Here is a 17,033-nt window from a genome sequence, read left to right on the forward strand (position 1 = left end):
CTCATCCTGAGATGATTCTATGCAACAAATACTTTGACATAATTAGAATCCATATACAATCACCACATTCTGAATTTCAAAGTATATTTTTAAACTTTCAATAATATGCATTTTCAGCATAAATTCCTAATTATTTTCTGTGTCAATTTCAGTACAACTGATTCCCCAGAGTACTTATATTTCATTGCTTTGTTTTATATTTAATACATGTAAGTTATAAAAGTTAAAAAAACCTCAAAGTTGCTTTAATATTTTGAAAGTTATTTTGTAAAAAGACAAAATGTTAATTTGATGGTAAAAAAAAAAGTTCCTTTCTATTTTAAAGTACTGTGTCTAAACCTGGTCTCCAAATTAAATATGAAAATTCAAACCCAGAACCTATCTAGATAATAAAAATGTCCACAGCATATTCAAAGCAGAAGAATCAAAGTAACTTTGACCTAAGGTGTAAAAGTACATCCTGCCCTTTGTCTCAAGATTAAACATAAAAATAAAACCATTGCCTTTCTTCAGGTTAACCACAAAGCACACTCCAGAGAGTTTGCAGAAGGCAGGGGCAAGGCACACGTGGCAACAGGCAGCTGCAGCAGGCTTCGGGCGGCTGGGTGTGAGCACAGCAACTTCTCCTCTTCACGTGTGGCCAGAAAAGAGGAAACAGTCATGTTGACACAACCAAGAGTCACAAAAACATTTAATATTTGTGACTCAGAAATGAAACGCAGGTGATAAAAGAGTCTTGCAGAAACTAAGTAGAGAATGTTCCTCTACTTAGCAGCAAGGAGAAAAAAATAAGTTAAAAGGTGGCAGATTCTCCATTTTAGACTCTCAATTTACTTTAGCCATGAGGTGACAAACTCATCTCCAGAGCCAAATCAAAACACCACCTAAAGACTTCTTAGCACCACGTTTATAGAATTAGGTAAAGGGGAGACATTTCATCCTACTAAAACCAACAATTTAAATCATTAATTGGATTATTGAGCCTCCGTAAGTGGTCAGGGGAACAATATTTGTGGATTAAAGACTTAATGTTAAGAAATCAGTTCTCTACAAAAGCCTGTTATGAGGGCACACACCTGAAATCACAGCACTTGGATGACAGAAGGAGGAGGACCAGAAGTTCAAGGTGGTCTTTGGCTAAGCAAGCTCAACATCCTGACTCAGGAAAAGAAAAACAGAAAACAGAAATTCTTTCCAAATTGATCTACTGATCCAACATAACCCCAAACAAAAGCTGGTTATTGCTTAAATAGAAGCCGGCAATATGGTTTTAAATTTTTACATAGAAATAAAAAAAAATCTAAAATAGCCAAAAGCAATCCTGAAAAGAAAAACAAAACTAGGGGATTGACACTGCTGAGCTGAGAACGAATCACAAGGTTACAAAAGTTAGAACCAATGTGACATTGGCCTTAAGGAGCCACAAGCAGAATGCAAAACCTGGAGAAACCCACCTACCAACCTACCTACCTGGTCAAGGCATTTCCTTCACAAAAGTGTCTAAGTAATTGAGCAGGGACAAGCCACTCATTACAACAATGGTGCTAAATAGCTAGTTACTCAAAAAAAAAAAAACCTTTATTTCATCATATGCAAAAATTAACTCAAAAAAGCATCTGGGAGCAAAAAAAGGAAAGTCTAGGAAAGCATTTTTTAGGAAACTATAAAAGCATGAATCTTTTTTAAAAAAAGTATTAAATCAAACTTGGTCACATTTTAAATTATTTCTACTTTAAACATCACTGTTAGACAACTTAAAATCGGGAAAAAAAGGAAAAATTAAAATTCAAAGCACAGACTGAAAAAAAAATCCATGGAATATGATAAAGGTTTCCCACCTAAGTTAGAAAATAATTTTTATAACTCAGCAACAGCAGGACAAAGGACTTGATTCTGAAATGAAAAAGAAAATTGTAACAGATGCTTCATCCAAAAAGATACAGGAACATAAAAGAAATGGATGGGAGGATTTTCAACAGCATTAGTCACCAGGAAAAATGAAATTAAAGTCACAGTGAAACCCTACCACACACCCACTAGGACAGTTAAAATTAAAAAGACTTGAAAGCACCGGCCTTTGAGAGGATGTGTAGTAACTGAGCGCATATATAACTGGTGGGAAATGCAAAATGAAGTCTGGCAGTCTCTTCTAAACTCAAACTTAAACTTACCAGGCGACCTAGTACCCTTTCTAAAACAGTTTTGTTTCCAGATTACTCTTTTTGATGAATAAATGATTAAAAAGAAAAATCTATGTAGAGTTTCAGATGGGAAAGATGATGTTCTAGCAACAAATGCCACAGATCAGTATTCCTAAAAGTGACTAAAATCGTAAATTTTGTATTGTGAATATTTTTAAAGTAAGTTTTCATTTATTTAAGTAGATTGACATAAATCTGGAAATCCAAAGTAACTTCATTAAAATTTTTAAAAACAGCTCTTGTGGCTTAAAGAAAACTAGTCAGCTGGGTGTGATGGTGCATAGCTGTAATCTCAGCACTCGAGAGGCTGATGCAGGAGGATCACAAGTTTGAGGGCAGCCTGTGCTACATAGTGAGTTCAAAGCCATTCAGTACCACATACAGAGACTGTCTCAAAACAAACAAAAAGACTATACTGATTTCAGAAATTGAGGGAAATTATACTTCCCAAATGTTTTCAATTTTATCTGTAATACTTAGGGGTCTACAAAAGTACACTTTTTGCTAACAACAGTTTTATTGCCCAGAGTAGCCAGGATAAACCCTGGGAGACAAATATCATATTCATAATCATCATCACCATCATCAACCCCCCAGGTCCCCAAGGAATGGTCCTGATACATATCGTGTTCTCATCTGCATTAATTTGGAAACTCAAATGAGCACAGATAAGCAAAACCTTTTATTAGAAGCCATAGAGTGACTATGGTCTAGGGTTAAGTAAGATTATGCAAGAATTGCCAAAATAAACATCACATTCCATGTGATTTGGGGAAAAAGAGAAAACCATCTGTGCAATTAATTCACTGAGAATAAACCACAGTCTGATGGGGACGAAGATTTGTCAAACGATCATTATAATGTCAATAGCCTTGCCAACAACACAAAATCAGAAACTCTCAGGGTAACTTCAGGGATGTCAAGAGTTTTAGTAACATTCTATCAAGAAACAGTACACAGAGAATCCTGTATTTCAGGATGAGTACATGCCCAGACAATGAAGGATGTGTGAGCTCAGGAAGTTCTCTGCAACCTAGAGACACACATGGGATTCAAATCTACATGGATTTTAGGAAAGAAATTTCTTCCTCTCTAGTTTTTGTTTGGTTTTGGTTTTTTCAAACAGGGTCTTATCCCTGGTTGGCCTAAAATTTGATATATAAACCAGGCTGACCTGGAACTTGTGGTGATCCTCCTGCCTCTGCCTTTTAAGTCCTGGGACTAGAGGTATGTGATATTACACTTAGTATACAAGAGAAATTTTTGTCTCTGGCAAATAATACGTAATAAAAGTTATAATTATCAGTAGCAGTTATACATGTGTTTCCTACCTGCCAGACACTAGTTCTAACTAGCAATCTGTATAAAATGACCACGGTCGTGCCTGCACAACACTGTAAGGCAGGTAAAGGACTGACTTCATTATATACAGATGAGAAAACAGGCTCTGGGATCAGGTTAGTCCTCCCTCCTTAACCAGGCTGATAGGTGGCAGAGCTTCCTCAGGGACCCTCTTCCAGATCCCATGTCCATGCTCATAACTACACTACACTGTTGATCTCAGGAAAGTGCCATTTCCTTCCTGTGGGAGCCAAGAAGGCCCAAGAAACTGTTCTAGCTGTAGAACAGGCTAAGGAACACAGCAAACAACTCGTGAGAACCAAAGACAGGCTGTCTACATTATTAAAAGCCTATCAAATAGCAGATACTTTACATTTAACACAGGCAACTAATAAAAGAAAGTTTATAGATCCTGAAATCTGCATAACTTTCTATTTTAAAAGTTTATTAATTTTTTTAGGTTAAAAGACAAGATGATCAAAATAATCAAATGCAACATTTGATTTCATTTTCACAAGAATTTAATTTAGTTCTTTAAAAAATATTTAATATCCCGGATAGTGGTAGCACATGCTTTTAATCCCAGCACTCGGGAGGCAGATATCTGTGAGCTCCAGGAAAGTCTGGCCTGGTCTATAGAGTGTTCCAGCACAGGCTCCAAAAAACTACACAGAGAAACACTGTCTCAAAAAACCAAAAACAACAACAAAAAAATTAATAAGCACTTAGGTGTTCAAGTACCATGCTAAGCACAAAACATATAAAAGTTGATTTTATTAAAAATAAAGAGGGCTCTCTGTTTAAAAAAAAAACTTATCATCTACAATAATCCTTCACAATTGGTCCCATTTTACAAGACCTGACTCAAAGGAGTTAACTGATAAACAGTTACTCAGTTAGGTCACATTAGTAACAGGGTCAGAAAGTCTTACAAGGGCTGCCCTAGTACCCACTCTGCCATAAGCCCCATTGAGATGTATTGTTATAACTCTCTGCTCTTTACCTGAAAGGGCTAAAATAGTAAAGAAAGCATACTCTATAAAGAGGGGCTCCTGAGGACTGCGGAGCTGACTCTGTCAGTAAAGTGCTTGCCCCAGAACCCACACAAAAAATCCAGACATGGCCATTCATGCCTATCCCAGCACTGGGGAAGCAGAGACAGGAGGATCCCTGGAGTGGCCAGTCTAGCCAAACTATGAGCTTGAGGATCAGAGAGAAACCCTGTCTCAAAAAACTTAAGGTGAACAGTGACTGAGGAACGTATTCAGTACCAATCTCTGTCCTCTATACACACACATATGAGCACATACAAATATACACACACAGTAAATAAATAAAACTAAGGAGAGGGCTCTACTTAGAGCAAAATGTGGCAAATTCATCTAGTTGTTTATCATTTTGCTCAACTTTGGAATCAAAAGTTTACCCATATGAGCTGGCTACAATTTAAGGACCTTTTAAGGAATCCAGCTGGCTATCTCTATACCACTAGTCTCCCTTAAACAAAACTAACAAGGGTATTGTTAGTTTTCTTATCCTAGCAGGTCCTGCCACCACTTCAGCTCCAAATAAGCACACAAAGACACTATATTAATTATTAACTTGTTGACTGATGGCTAGGACTTATTGGCTAGCTCTGTCTTAATTACTAAGCCACAACTACTAATCTGCATATTTCTACATGGCCTCATCTTACCAGAGAACACCTGGCAAGTCCTATCAACCCGCTCTCTACATGGCATCTCTCTCTGGCAGGCAATCCCTGCCTACCTTTCCCAGAATTCTCCTCGTCTCCTAGTCCCGCCTATATTCCTGCCTCTACTGGCCAAACAGTGTTTTATTCATCAACTAATAAAAGAAACATATATATAAGGACATCCCCCATCACAAGGGGTAAAAGATTTTGAAAGAAATATTAAAAGAATAGCTACAGTCACATTGAGTAATAAATTTATCATGTTTTCAATGTTTAAATCCAAGGTTTCATAACCATCATATTCTAGAAACATTAGTTAAATGTCAAACTTCACTCTAAGCAATAACAAAAGAGAACAAGGGCTATCAAATACAAAATGTGTTTAAAACATAAAAGCAAGGGCTGAGAGGCTAACAGCACTTCTGCTCTCCCAGAAGACCTGCTGTTTCCTCCTAGTACCCACTTTGGGTGTCTCACAACCTCCTGTCTCTAACTCCTGCTTCTAGGGATTTGATACTTTCTTCTGGCCTCTGGAAGTACCCACACATGGCACATACTCACACAGACATATAAGTAAGAAAATATACAAAATACAAAAATATATAAAGAGGGGACTAATGATATAGAATACAATGATATCTAACCTATACAAATGAATGTGGATTTACTGAATCAGGTGAAAAGAATCTTAAAAAGAATTAAAGTTAGCTCTCTGTCAAATCTGCTAACTATACTTAGGCTATAATCATAAGAGACAATCTCCTGGTATATTTTAAATGTAAATACAAAAAGGAGAAATTCTCAGCATAACTTGATTAAACTTTTTTATAAAATTACAAAAATGTATATGCAAAATTGAACTCTTAAAATTTGCTTGCTATTTTATCTACCTTTTGTGTACTAGATCTCTAGAACCTTTCATCCATACTACAACTTTTCCAGGGTTAGCTGCTACTTATCTCTCAATACCTCTGAAACACTTCGAAACAATGGATCAGCAGAAAGCAAAATGCACTCAATTCAGAATCCACATCACAGCATTTGTACAGAGGCTATGTGATATCATCTCTTATGGTTTGTTTGTTTCATAGGTTTGTAATGCAGCTTTTCTTAAAGGACATCCCTTAAAGCCTGAGATAACATCTTTTTCCTGTTTACCTACATATATTAACTGTTGCCAGCACTGAAGTAAACTGCTTAAATACAAAGTTACAAGACCTGGTTTCAATTTCTTACCTGTTCAACAAATTGATTCCCTAAGAATCCCCACCAGGAGCCAGGCGGTGGTGACGCACGCCTTTAATCCCAGCACTCGGGAGGCAGAGGCAGGCGGATCTCTGTGAGTTCGAGGCTAGCCTGGTCTACAGAGCGAGTTCCAGGACAGGCTCCAAAGCAATACAGAGAAACCCTGTCTCGGAAAAAAAAAAAAAAAAGAATCCCCACCAGAAATACTCTGCTAGCTTACATTTGTCCTGCTTTTTGAAAACTTTCCTTAAAAATATGCATTAGTAATTCAGGCTTCAAAATTCCCAGCTAACTTTGTACACTCAGATGCTGTAAACGGTATGCAGAAACAAGCTTCATACTTACCATATAGTTGCCATATGCATGATCAAACATTTCCAGGACTTGATTTCTAGTTGTGAAAAAACAGAGAGGGAGAAAAGTTATGTATATTCTATCTACTGGGCTTCGGAAACACAATTCTCCTTCATAAAAGCACACATAAAAAATAGAAGGATCCGGGCAGTCACACCTTTAATCCCAGCACTCGGGAGGCAGAGGCAGGCGGATCTCTGTGAGTTCGAGCCGGGCTGGACCGATAGCCTCCGAAACAATACAGAGAAACCCTGTCTCGTAAAAAAAAAAAAAAAAAAAAAAAAATAGAAGGAAACCACAGAGTAGGGACTTTATTACCTCACCACAAGGGGTAGGGCCTGACCTTTACTATCCGTAGTCCTAGTAATTTATATAAAACTGCTGGTCTTTTTCTAAGAAAACTATTGAATGACCCATGTCATAATGGCAAAGAAGGAAAGCTGGTTTTGAAAAGAACACTACTGCTATTAATATAATTATGTAACCTACTCTTGGAGTAGGATGTTTCTAGACAACTTCTCAAAGCAACAATTATTAGTACCACATATTGTTTGTTCTATATATAAGGGGAGTTGGGTGTGTCAGACTAATATGAACTAATATTTTCTCAAGCCTCTGTCTTTCCCATTAAACTGAGTAAACCACTAATGCCTAGCTTAAGTACATACTCTGTTTGTCTCTCTTCCAAAGGACACACTTTCTGGCGTAGTCTGGTCTCTTAAAAAACACTCTGAAAAAGTAGAATTCACTTCAAAAACAAAAACTTTAAAGTTCCAGGGGAGACTTCAAACTTTCAAGGAACTGGAGCCAGAAGATCACAAGCTTAAGATCAGTCTGGGCAGAGAGGGGAAGCAGAGGAAGAAAAGAAGAGAGAATGTGTTTCTCTCAACTTCCAATACAGCTGTTGAAAACAGAGGTTTCAGTACCCAAACGGATTCACTCAATCAGAGCCCACAAGGTTTCAGAGACAAAGGGATGAGTTTCACAATGAAGCATTTCTATGACCAGGACTTGCGTACTATTACAAAAGTTAATGTGAGAGCTGGACAGAGCTTAATTCAATAATCGGCAAAGGAAAACATCGAGACCAGTATTTACCACCTCTTCTCTTCCCAAAGTTCCATTACTAAAACTAGGACTAGAAAAAAGAGTGAAGAAAATGCCTGGTTATATTTATTTTCCTTCCTACTATACTACATTGTCATTTTCAGAACAATGAATGGTGAAATGCTGATAATAATAAATCTGGCAGGCAGAAAATCTCTTAATATTCAACCATGGTTGTCATGACCAGCAAGGTTAGGTACACTTCATTTTGCGACCTAAATAGTCCTGACAACTTTTTAGAACTATTTTAAAACACCTAACCATTAAAACCAAGAACTTGGCTGGCAAGAGTGTTCACTGGGTAAAGGCACTTGCCACAGAGCTTGACGATCTGGGTTTGATCCCAAAAACCCATATGGTGGAAGGAGAGGATTGATTCCTGCATGGTGTTCTGACTCCACGTGCGATGGCACACACACAAACGTAAAAAAAAAAAAAAAAATCTCCCTACTACTGTGTTAAACATTATAAGTTTACACAGATCCAAGGAATTTCAGAAAATTAAGGACTATCTTATTAAATCCATTTAGTCACTCATCTTGAAGATGGTGTGGAACTCTCAAACAGCAGTAACTACGATTGCTATCAAGAAGGGAAGTTTTTTGCCACTGGTAATGCTAGAGCCTGGAGGTGCATCATAGGTGAAAAACTAACTTGTTAACTCAACTTTGAGAGCTATGAACTTTCAAAATTGTGGGTAAATTATAATTGCATATGAAGACACACTTGCATCTTTGCAACATACAATCAGCAAGTTCCACAACACAAACTTCAAAGTGGGCATAAGTATAGAATGGCACAATGACTATAATAAACAGTTAAAAATAGTCTTATATCTATTTAACAATTGTATAAGATATACTTGAAATCTGACCCCCAACAACCAAAAATATTAGCAAGATCTCCTGTCCTGAAAAAAAAAAAAAACAATTCCATGAAAGATAATACTATATATCAGGTATATAACTGCAAGCAACTGTTCACAACAATTCCAGTGTATGTGACACACACACATTCTTATACCTTATTTTTTGAGACGGGATCTCTCACTGAACTTGGGGCTCACTAGTTTGTCTAGACTGGCTGTCCAATGACTCAAAGAAAACTTTTAATAAAAAAGTCAAAGAAAATATTTGTAACCATACTAGAATTAATACCCCCAATCTTCGGGAAATACAGCACTGTGCATACAACATGAGGTCAGACATAGGTAAAAACAAAACAAAAACTCAATTCCACCTATGACCAGCTTTGAGACCCTGAACAAGTTAACCTTGAATCTCAATTTCTTTGAACAATGGAGACAGCATTCACCTCATGACATAATAACAGTTTTAGAGATGGCATGAGTTAAATGGCAACAGAGTGGGGAAGTCATTAAAATGTCACCAAATAATACATTAAACTTATAAAGAAAAAAAAGCAAAATACTAGAATTCACTGGTAATTTTCTTTGGATAGCTGACACTTCATCTTCTTTTCCTCTGATTTTTATTACTTTTATTAAAAAGTAATACAATTGTTTTGCAATGATTGAAATAAAGGAGCATATTATTAGAACCTAATGACTCCACTCCCCTTTTATCTGAACATTATAGGATATTTGTTACCTTTTATTTTTTTCTAAATCTGGGTAATTTTTTTTCTTATAAAATGGTACCGCTACTATTTATATATTATCCTACAACTGGCTTTAGCTTTTTTTATTATTATCTTTGGAATAGATCCTGGATAGCCTTCTAATAACAGAACTATTTCTGAATGTATGAACATTATTCCATGACACAGAGCAAACCAACATATTCAACCATTTTCCTCCCAGGAACTGTTCTGTTCTTTCAAAATGCGCCCCTTTATACACTTAATCTCTAACAGTGCTTTTATTTCTGCAGGGGAGATCCCCAGAGAAAGAAATGAGTCCACGAACAAGCACAATTTAAAATTCAGGAGTTGGTGTCAATAGGTCACACGAATTTACATTCCTACCAAGTTTTTTCACATTTTCCCTAACCAGTGCTGCATCCTGGTGTTCTGTGCTAATTAACCAAACAAGCAAAACCCACCCACCTCGCTGTTTTAATAAGCATCTCTCACAATTAACTCTTCCTGCTACCGATGCGCACGCATTTCCTCTTCTCTCGCTTAACTGTTCACGGTTTTGCCAATTTCTACAGACTCTCCACTTTGTTCTTATTTAATCTGTGCCACTTCGGATGTATTAGAATTACTGAATTGAAGGCTAGAGAGTTTTGTAACACTTTTAAGATTCATGAAACTGCACTAAGGGAGTTAGGGATAACACTCAATCGAGGCCTTTAAATAACATCAAATCGCCTGCCCCATGCGCAAATGCCCTATAGGAAAGAAAACACAGCAAGGTGATAGTGACATCGGAAAAGTTCAAGTTCCAGTGAACGCCCCTTTTCCTTTAACAGGTGTAAACAGCGCAACATTTTCCCGCTGGGAGCTCACTTGGGCGAGAACTCTAACCCTCCTCTGCCAGAAGGCGCCCCCAGAACTCCGCCACCCAGGCGGTAGCCCCTCCACCAGCCCCGTGACACAACACAGCACATGTCACGGGCTGCCCAGGAGACACCCGACAGCCCCCGAGGTCACGTCGTGGGGATGGGCTCCCATCCTCCTTGACCCTGCCCACCGCACCGAGGTCCTCCAGCCTCACCAGCTGTTCCAGTCACCACAGCTAAAGTCCGCTGCGCGACGGGGGCGCAGTGACAGGCACCGCGACCGCCGGCAGCCTGGCCAGGAAACCCACCAGGACAGCCACGCACCCTTACCCAAGCTTCTGCTTCTCTTCCCTACTCATGGGCGCGGCCCTCGCCGTGCACACGGACGTGGCCAACACCAGGCAGAGAGCGGCCGTCGCTGCCACCAGGCTCCATGGCGCTCGCTGGGGGACCCGGCACCCACAGCCCCGACCGCCGCCGGCTTCGCTCATGGCCCCGCGGTTCCGCGCACGCGCAGATGCTACACCCGCACGGTGGACCACATTGCGGGATGCCGGCGGCGAGGAGGCTGCGAGCCGTGTCGAGGGCGGGCTGTGGAGTGAGGCAGGCGGCCGCCGGCGCCAAACTGTTTGCCGAAGCCACCGAGCCGGTCCCCAGCGCCAGCGCTGCCACCACCCTCCGCCCTCTACGGCCCAGAGCACCGCCCCCAGCTTTCCGGTGTCGTAGTCTAGGAAACCGCCTCCCCAAGGCTACTTCCGGGTAGAGCAGCAGTGGGATGGCCTCAGAACCAATGGAAACTGCCTCGGAGAGGGGCTGGCCACAGCTACAGGACGGGGCATTGGCCAGGAGAAGCGGGACGTGGACAAAAGGCGGGACTGGGCAGGGAGCTGTCCATTCGACCCACCTCCGACCCCTGGAGTTGCCACCTGGGAACTACTAGTCCCAAAGTGCACCGCTTCCTTCGCCTTGCCTACAGCCCTAAGCGCAGGCGCCTTGCTGGCGCGCTGCGTCCTGGGACTTGTAGTCCTGTCCTGCAAGGGCCACGCAGGTCTAGACGTTCTAAGTTCCGCTGTCCCTTCGGCCAGTCCTCGTAGGTGGGCTACACAGTCCCTGGGAGTCGTCAGTTATTTGCCCTTCTCTTCCTGAAGATGTTTTCCTGAGAGCTGACAGAATGAGACTTGTCCCCAGGTCGGTATCCTATTCCTTGAGCAATAGTCTTCTACCCTCTGGGAAATAACAATTAAAAAAATTTTTTAACCAAAAAACGACAAAGTGAATGAAACTTTAGACGACAGAACCACGTGAGGGTTTTACTTTCATTAGCGCACTTTTCTGGATTCTAATCTGTAGATATGCTCGTTCCCCTTTTGCACACGTGGAAAGCTAGGCTTGAGGAAGTTAGCAAACACTAAGCTCACTCTTGGTTACACTCCAACCTACCTCTGATTCAGAAGTCCCAGCAACTAACAGGACCACAAAAATGAAGGAGGGCAAGCAGAACTAAGGACATGACTAATAATAGTTACCTAAAAAGCCTGTGGAAGAAAAGAAGTGTAGGATGTAAGTGATTTTTTTTTAAGTTTAGTGAAGACTGGATGTTGTAATGAGTTGCAATGGCCAACCGTTGGTAAAATGACAAGTGGGTTTCTCTTGCAAAAGCCCATTTCTTTCTTTTGTGATAATTCAGCAGGTGGCTTCGGAACTGAGGAGCTTGGGTGTGACCTCTGTGGCCACAGTGAATTTCATGTTTGTTTGTTCAGCAGTATTCAGCTGTCCCGAAACCTCTTGATTTTAATGCTCTACCACTTACTTACATCTTACCTCTCTTACCATTCAGGTGACAAAATAACCTTTCTTCCCTCACTCCTTGGTTACTTTCAAAAATGCAGGTGTTTCCTGAAGGCTTGCCTTTTACCCCTTTGCTGTTTGTCCTCTGGGTTATTCTTCAGTGACTTGTGGCCCAGATTCAGCCGCCTTATCTCTCTAGCTGATTTCTAGATTTACATCTGACCTAATGGTCAGACTTACATTCCCAACCAATTTCCCTTAGGTCTATTCTAAGAGAAACTCAAGTGTAAAATTGTTGGATGTTTCAGAACCATGGTTCCTCATCTTCTTTCATAGTTAGTGTCCAACCAGTTGCCAAATCACATAGATTCGTATCTCTGCTGTCTTTCAGATCCATGCTTTTCTATTCCACGTTTGCTCTGCTCTAGATCTGTTATCTCTTTGCTGAGCCATTACAACAGCCCAAGTGATTACCCTACTACCCTGTTCTCTTCCACTCTGCCACAGAGTAAGCAAACAAGCACATCAGCAAACACTGAATTCTTCCTCTCTCCTTCTATCTGCCCCTGTCTCAAGTTCCATGCAACAACTAAATAAATTCTCTTTATCTTTGCTCCTGTATCTCCTCTGTTACCCTGAAAACTTTGTCTAACACCCACAACCTATTAAGACTTGGCTTAGATTCCATCCCCGCAAAACCATTCTGAACCTTCCAGAGAGCTCAAGTCACCCTCCATCCTATGCAGCAGGCTTTCTTTCTTTCTTTCTGGTTTTTTTTTTTTTTTTTGGCCTACCAACCAGCTCCCAAATCATGACACAGAGATTTATTCTTAGTTGTGAATGCTCAGGCTTATTTTAATCTGTTTCTCTTCAGCTACATTTTGCTTTGGACCTTTTTACCTTTCCTTCTTTCCTTCTTTCTTTCTTCCTTTCTTTCCGGCTTTGGACCTTTTTACCTTTCTTTCCTTCTTTCTTTCTTCCTTTCTTTCCGTCTGTCTGTCCTACTTTCAATGCTACTTGGGTCTGGCTGGCTGGCAGCTGCCTGGCTTCTGGACCTGGGCATCTCCCTCTTTCTCCCTTGTTCTCCTTTCTCTTTTGCCTAGATTTCCTCCCCTACTTATTCTCTCTGACTATCAGCTCCACCTGTCTACCCTCTTCTACCTAGCTATGGGCCATTCAGCTTTCTATTAGACCAATGCTTTAGGCAGGCAAGGTAAAACAAATGCGACACATCTTTACATAATTAACCAAATGCAGCATAAACAAATGTAACAATCTTTACACAGCTAAAGTAATATTCCACAATGATCCTGTTCTTTCATTGAACTCTGTTTTTATTAGTGCAATTTCACGTGCACTGGACTGTGATTATTTGAAGGATGCTAGCCAGCTTGTTTCTAAATAACCACCTTAGTGGTAAATAGTGGTGCACACCTTTAATCCCAGCACTAGGGAGGCAGAGGCAGAAAGATCTCTGTGAGTTCGAGGACAGAGTAAGCTCCAGGACAGGCTCCACAGCTACACAGAGAAACCTGTCTCAAAAAAAAAAAAAAAAAAAAAAAAGGAAGGAAAGAAAGAAAGAAAGAAAGAAAGAAAGAAAGAAAGAAAGAAAAGAAAGGGAGAAAGAAAAAAAAGTGACTGCTTTATCAAGCAGAAAGTTGGCTCAAGCTCCCAAGGGAATGGAGGCCCTTATCCTGACCTTGGGAAAGGACTTCTGGGGAGCAGACACTACAGTTTCTTAGTCTTACTATCTGGGCCTGTTTCCCTCATAGCGCTCCCAAAAGAGAAGATCCTGATGTCTTACTCTTTTCCCATTATACCATACCATTCTGATTTCTCTACACTGATTAACTGAACTCTTGGCCTTCATGACCACAGGCTCTGGATCTGAATCCTTGGGATCAGGTGTGCCTCTAACATTCCTGTTCTTGGTGTAATTAGGAGCATGCGTTTCAATTCTGGGCTCCACAGCGGTGGGGATTTTTCACAAATAATTATTTTGTTTAGTGAAGCTACCATTGTACAGATTTTCATTCTCTACCAAAGCCCACACAAAATTTCCAAAGGGAAAGGCATTAATACTGAGTGAGAATCATTAAAAATCAAAGTAAAAAGGTGCTGGAGAAGTGTGGTTGGCAATGTCGAAGTTCTGGAACTTTGTCAAGCAGCAGTAGTCACCATGCAGTCCACACGATCATCCGATGTGTTTGCTTTCTCATTCCTTCAGTTTCCTCACTGTAAAGAGGAAATAGTGTGACCCTTCCATGTACTCGTATGGGTGCTGTAAAAACACATGAGCACATTACTGAATGATACTTATCCCTTTTACAAACCTGCAATCCTGCATTGCTGCCATCCCAGATCCTCTTTGGCAGCCTTAATGATGAAGTTAGCTAAGTAAATAAATACCTCCGAGTTGGTCTTGGCTGAGAACAGGACAAGCCAAAGGTCAGCACCAATCATCTAGCATTTGAAAACTAAAAGCAGAGACAGTATAAAAATACTCAATGACTTTCAGATACATTTCCAAGTCAGTTATTTGGAGTGGCTTATTGACAGTAACCCAGTTTTTGTTGTTGTTGTTATCTTATTATAAGTCTCCCTGATGTTCTAATCCTAAAGACTTCTGAGCTCTTCTGGCTTTCAATAAGACATTAGCAATCTTGTTAAGAAGCAATATACTGAAGAGGAAGCACAGGCCTTGTGTTTATCATTTTCTGCATTTTTGCTTGTCTCCAGGCTAAGCCTGCATTTTAAAGGGTGTGATAATGAGCAGCCAGAGCACATTCTTTGTTGACTCACTGAATAATAAACATCTTTTTCCTCCCTTCTGTGTTTCAGTTTCTAGCCAATAGTTGAGTCCATTTTTCACTAACCTCTGCAAAATCATAAAGAGAAAAATCTGATGTGACCTAAAAAGTCTTGGAAGTTAACATCTCTGAGCTGGAGCTCATATTTATGACGGAAATATACTCACAAAGTACATTTCAAAGTAGATCCCATTTTAACCCATTAATGGAAATAAGAATTATTAGCTAATTGGCAAATTATGGGGCTCTGGAGAAAATTTACATTCATTAGTTTAAAAACTTATACATTAGTAATTTTTTAGTTTTTAAATTTTTAATATGGGAGTTAATTCAGAGAGCTTGGAGTTGTACATTAAAAAAATGTGGAAAGCACCCAAGGGGAATAAGAGAGAATATAAAACAGATTTTTAGATGCATAGAACCCATTAAAAATAATAACAAGGGCAATTTATAACATGGTGCCCTTTAACCGGCTAAGAGTTTGTTTACACAGCCTTGTATCTTACGCAAATATGTATGTTCATTTTCCTGCCTGGATGTGTCAGAGGTTAGGCGGGATAATGTGTAGAAGCCATATAGACACAAGGGAGAGGCTTTGCTTCAACTATTGTGGTTCAGGAAGAGCCCTGGAAGGCTGAGACCAGTACTTGACTGGTCACAGAACAGCAGTTGCCCCTAAATTCTTCAATCCTACAGATCTTGTTACTCCTAAGATGGAATTTGGAAGTGTTTTTGTTTTGTTTTGTTTTTGTTGTTTAACCATTCTGTTAATGATTTCCCATTTAGTTCTTTCTTGTAAGATTCCCATTAGTTTCAAGGCCTGCCTGGTCTACAAAGTGAGTTCCAGGACAGGCTCCAAAGTTACACAGAGAAACCCTGTCTCGAAAAACAAAACAAAAAAGATTCCCGTTAGCTGATCATGTGGAATTTACGGGGCACTTTTCTTCTTGCCAGGCCAAGCCTATGTCCATTAAATCAAAGCAACATTTATTCTGCACTTAACATTCTGGGACTCTATGGCCCCAGAAAGGGTAGTTCATGAAAAGTACTCAGTAAATATTATGGATTGTCTCCCCACATAGCTGACTGGCTTATCGAAATTCCAGAAAGGGAGTGAGGACTTCAGAGGACTCGTTCCATGTCTTGCTGTCAGCCCTTCAGAACACTTCGTTGTCACCAGTGCCAGCTCTTGTATCACGGTGTGAACGCCCACTCCTTTAGTAGCCGTTTTCCGTTTACTCTCTTCAGCCTTTAATGCTCCCCCTCTGGGCTTATAGCCTCATTTTGTCTCACCAACGCAGATCTCGCCCATTAGTTAAGAGTAGCCACGTGTTTAAGTGGTACCGCTCAACAGTGTCCACACAGGTATGTTAGAGCCTGAGAACAATGGCTCAGAGCCAGCTCTGCTGCATTTGGTCATGTTCACTTGTGCTAAGTATTAGCGTTCCTTGTGTCTTAGTGTCGATTTGCAAAATAAGACTGTCTTCAGAGCCCTTTCAGGAAGGGTTACATTCCTTGGTATGGGTCCCTTTCTTCAACGGCCTTTGTGAAGATGCTCAAATAATGTGTGTGCACACTATGTAGAAACCTTCAGAACAGCTCAATAAACAGTGGTTATTGGTATTGATCATTGTTGTGGAATAGAAAGGAAAAGTTGCCATTATGAGAGTAGGAGTCAAGTGGGTGTAGGTGCCCACAGCCCTGGCTCTAATCTACACTACAAATCTTATCCACTACATTGCTCTGCTGACTTCATGTGGCTGCTGCAGCCTCCCTGACCTAAATCATAACCCTTCTGGACCTGCATCCTACTCAGTGAACCACAGATTCTGCCATGGAGACCTTGTATGAGCTACAACCTCATTCTGTTTTGGAGTAAATATACACGTATACAAGTAGACGGTACCATTCCTTCCTCAGAAAAGGCGGCTTCACCTGTAAAGCATTTGAAGTTGGGAGAGGAAGAGGACTTGGAGAATACATACAGTCAGAGAGTCTTGTAAGCCTTCCGTATACATGATTTTTT

At 40.3% G+C, this 17,033-nt stretch overlaps 1 protein-coding gene and 1 long non-coding RNA gene across 10 annotated transcripts in view; one reads left to right on the forward strand and one right to left on the reverse strand.

Moving 5' to 3' along the window:
* Positions 1-11,072, reverse strand: part of Edem3 (ER degradation enhancing alpha-mannosidase like protein 3) — a 60,852-nt gene extending 49,780 nt beyond the window's left edge. For 4 of the 8 annotated variants that reach the window (XM_040737418.1, XM_040737417.1, XM_013114367.3 and 1 more), the window contains exons 1-2: positions 10,740-11,070; positions 6,829-6,874 (exon numbers count right to left, since the gene is read on the reverse strand). In XM_040737418.1, the coding sequence (XP_040593352.1) occupies positions 6,829-6,874; positions 10,740-10,900 (207 nt within the window). In that variant the 5' untranslated portion in view covers positions 10,901-11,070. Of the gene's footprint in view, positions 1-6,828; positions 6,875-10,739 lie in introns of all 8 variants that reach the window. The other 4 variants (XM_040737419.1, XM_005071275.4, XM_013114370.3 and 1 more) reach the window with 4 other exon arrangements.
* A 47-nt stretch (positions 11,073-11,119) lies between these two features.
* The window catches only part of LOC106021230, a 34,230-nt gene continuing 28,316 nt past the window's right edge, over positions 11,120-17,033 (forward strand). For both annotated transcript variants that reach the window (XR_005873732.1, XR_001196551.3), the window contains exon 1: positions 11,120-11,597. This is a non-coding gene — a long non-coding RNA (uncharacterized LOC106021230). The remainder of the gene's footprint in view (positions 11,598-17,033) is intronic.

The sequence above is a fragment of the Mesocricetus auratus genome, unplaced genomic scaffold, assembly GCF_017639785.1.
Source record: "Mesocricetus auratus isolate SY011 unplaced genomic scaffold, BCM_Maur_2.0 Super-Scaffold_100676, whole genome shotgun sequence".
NCBI lineage: Eukaryota > Metazoa > Chordata > Mammalia > Rodentia > Cricetidae > Mesocricetus > Mesocricetus auratus.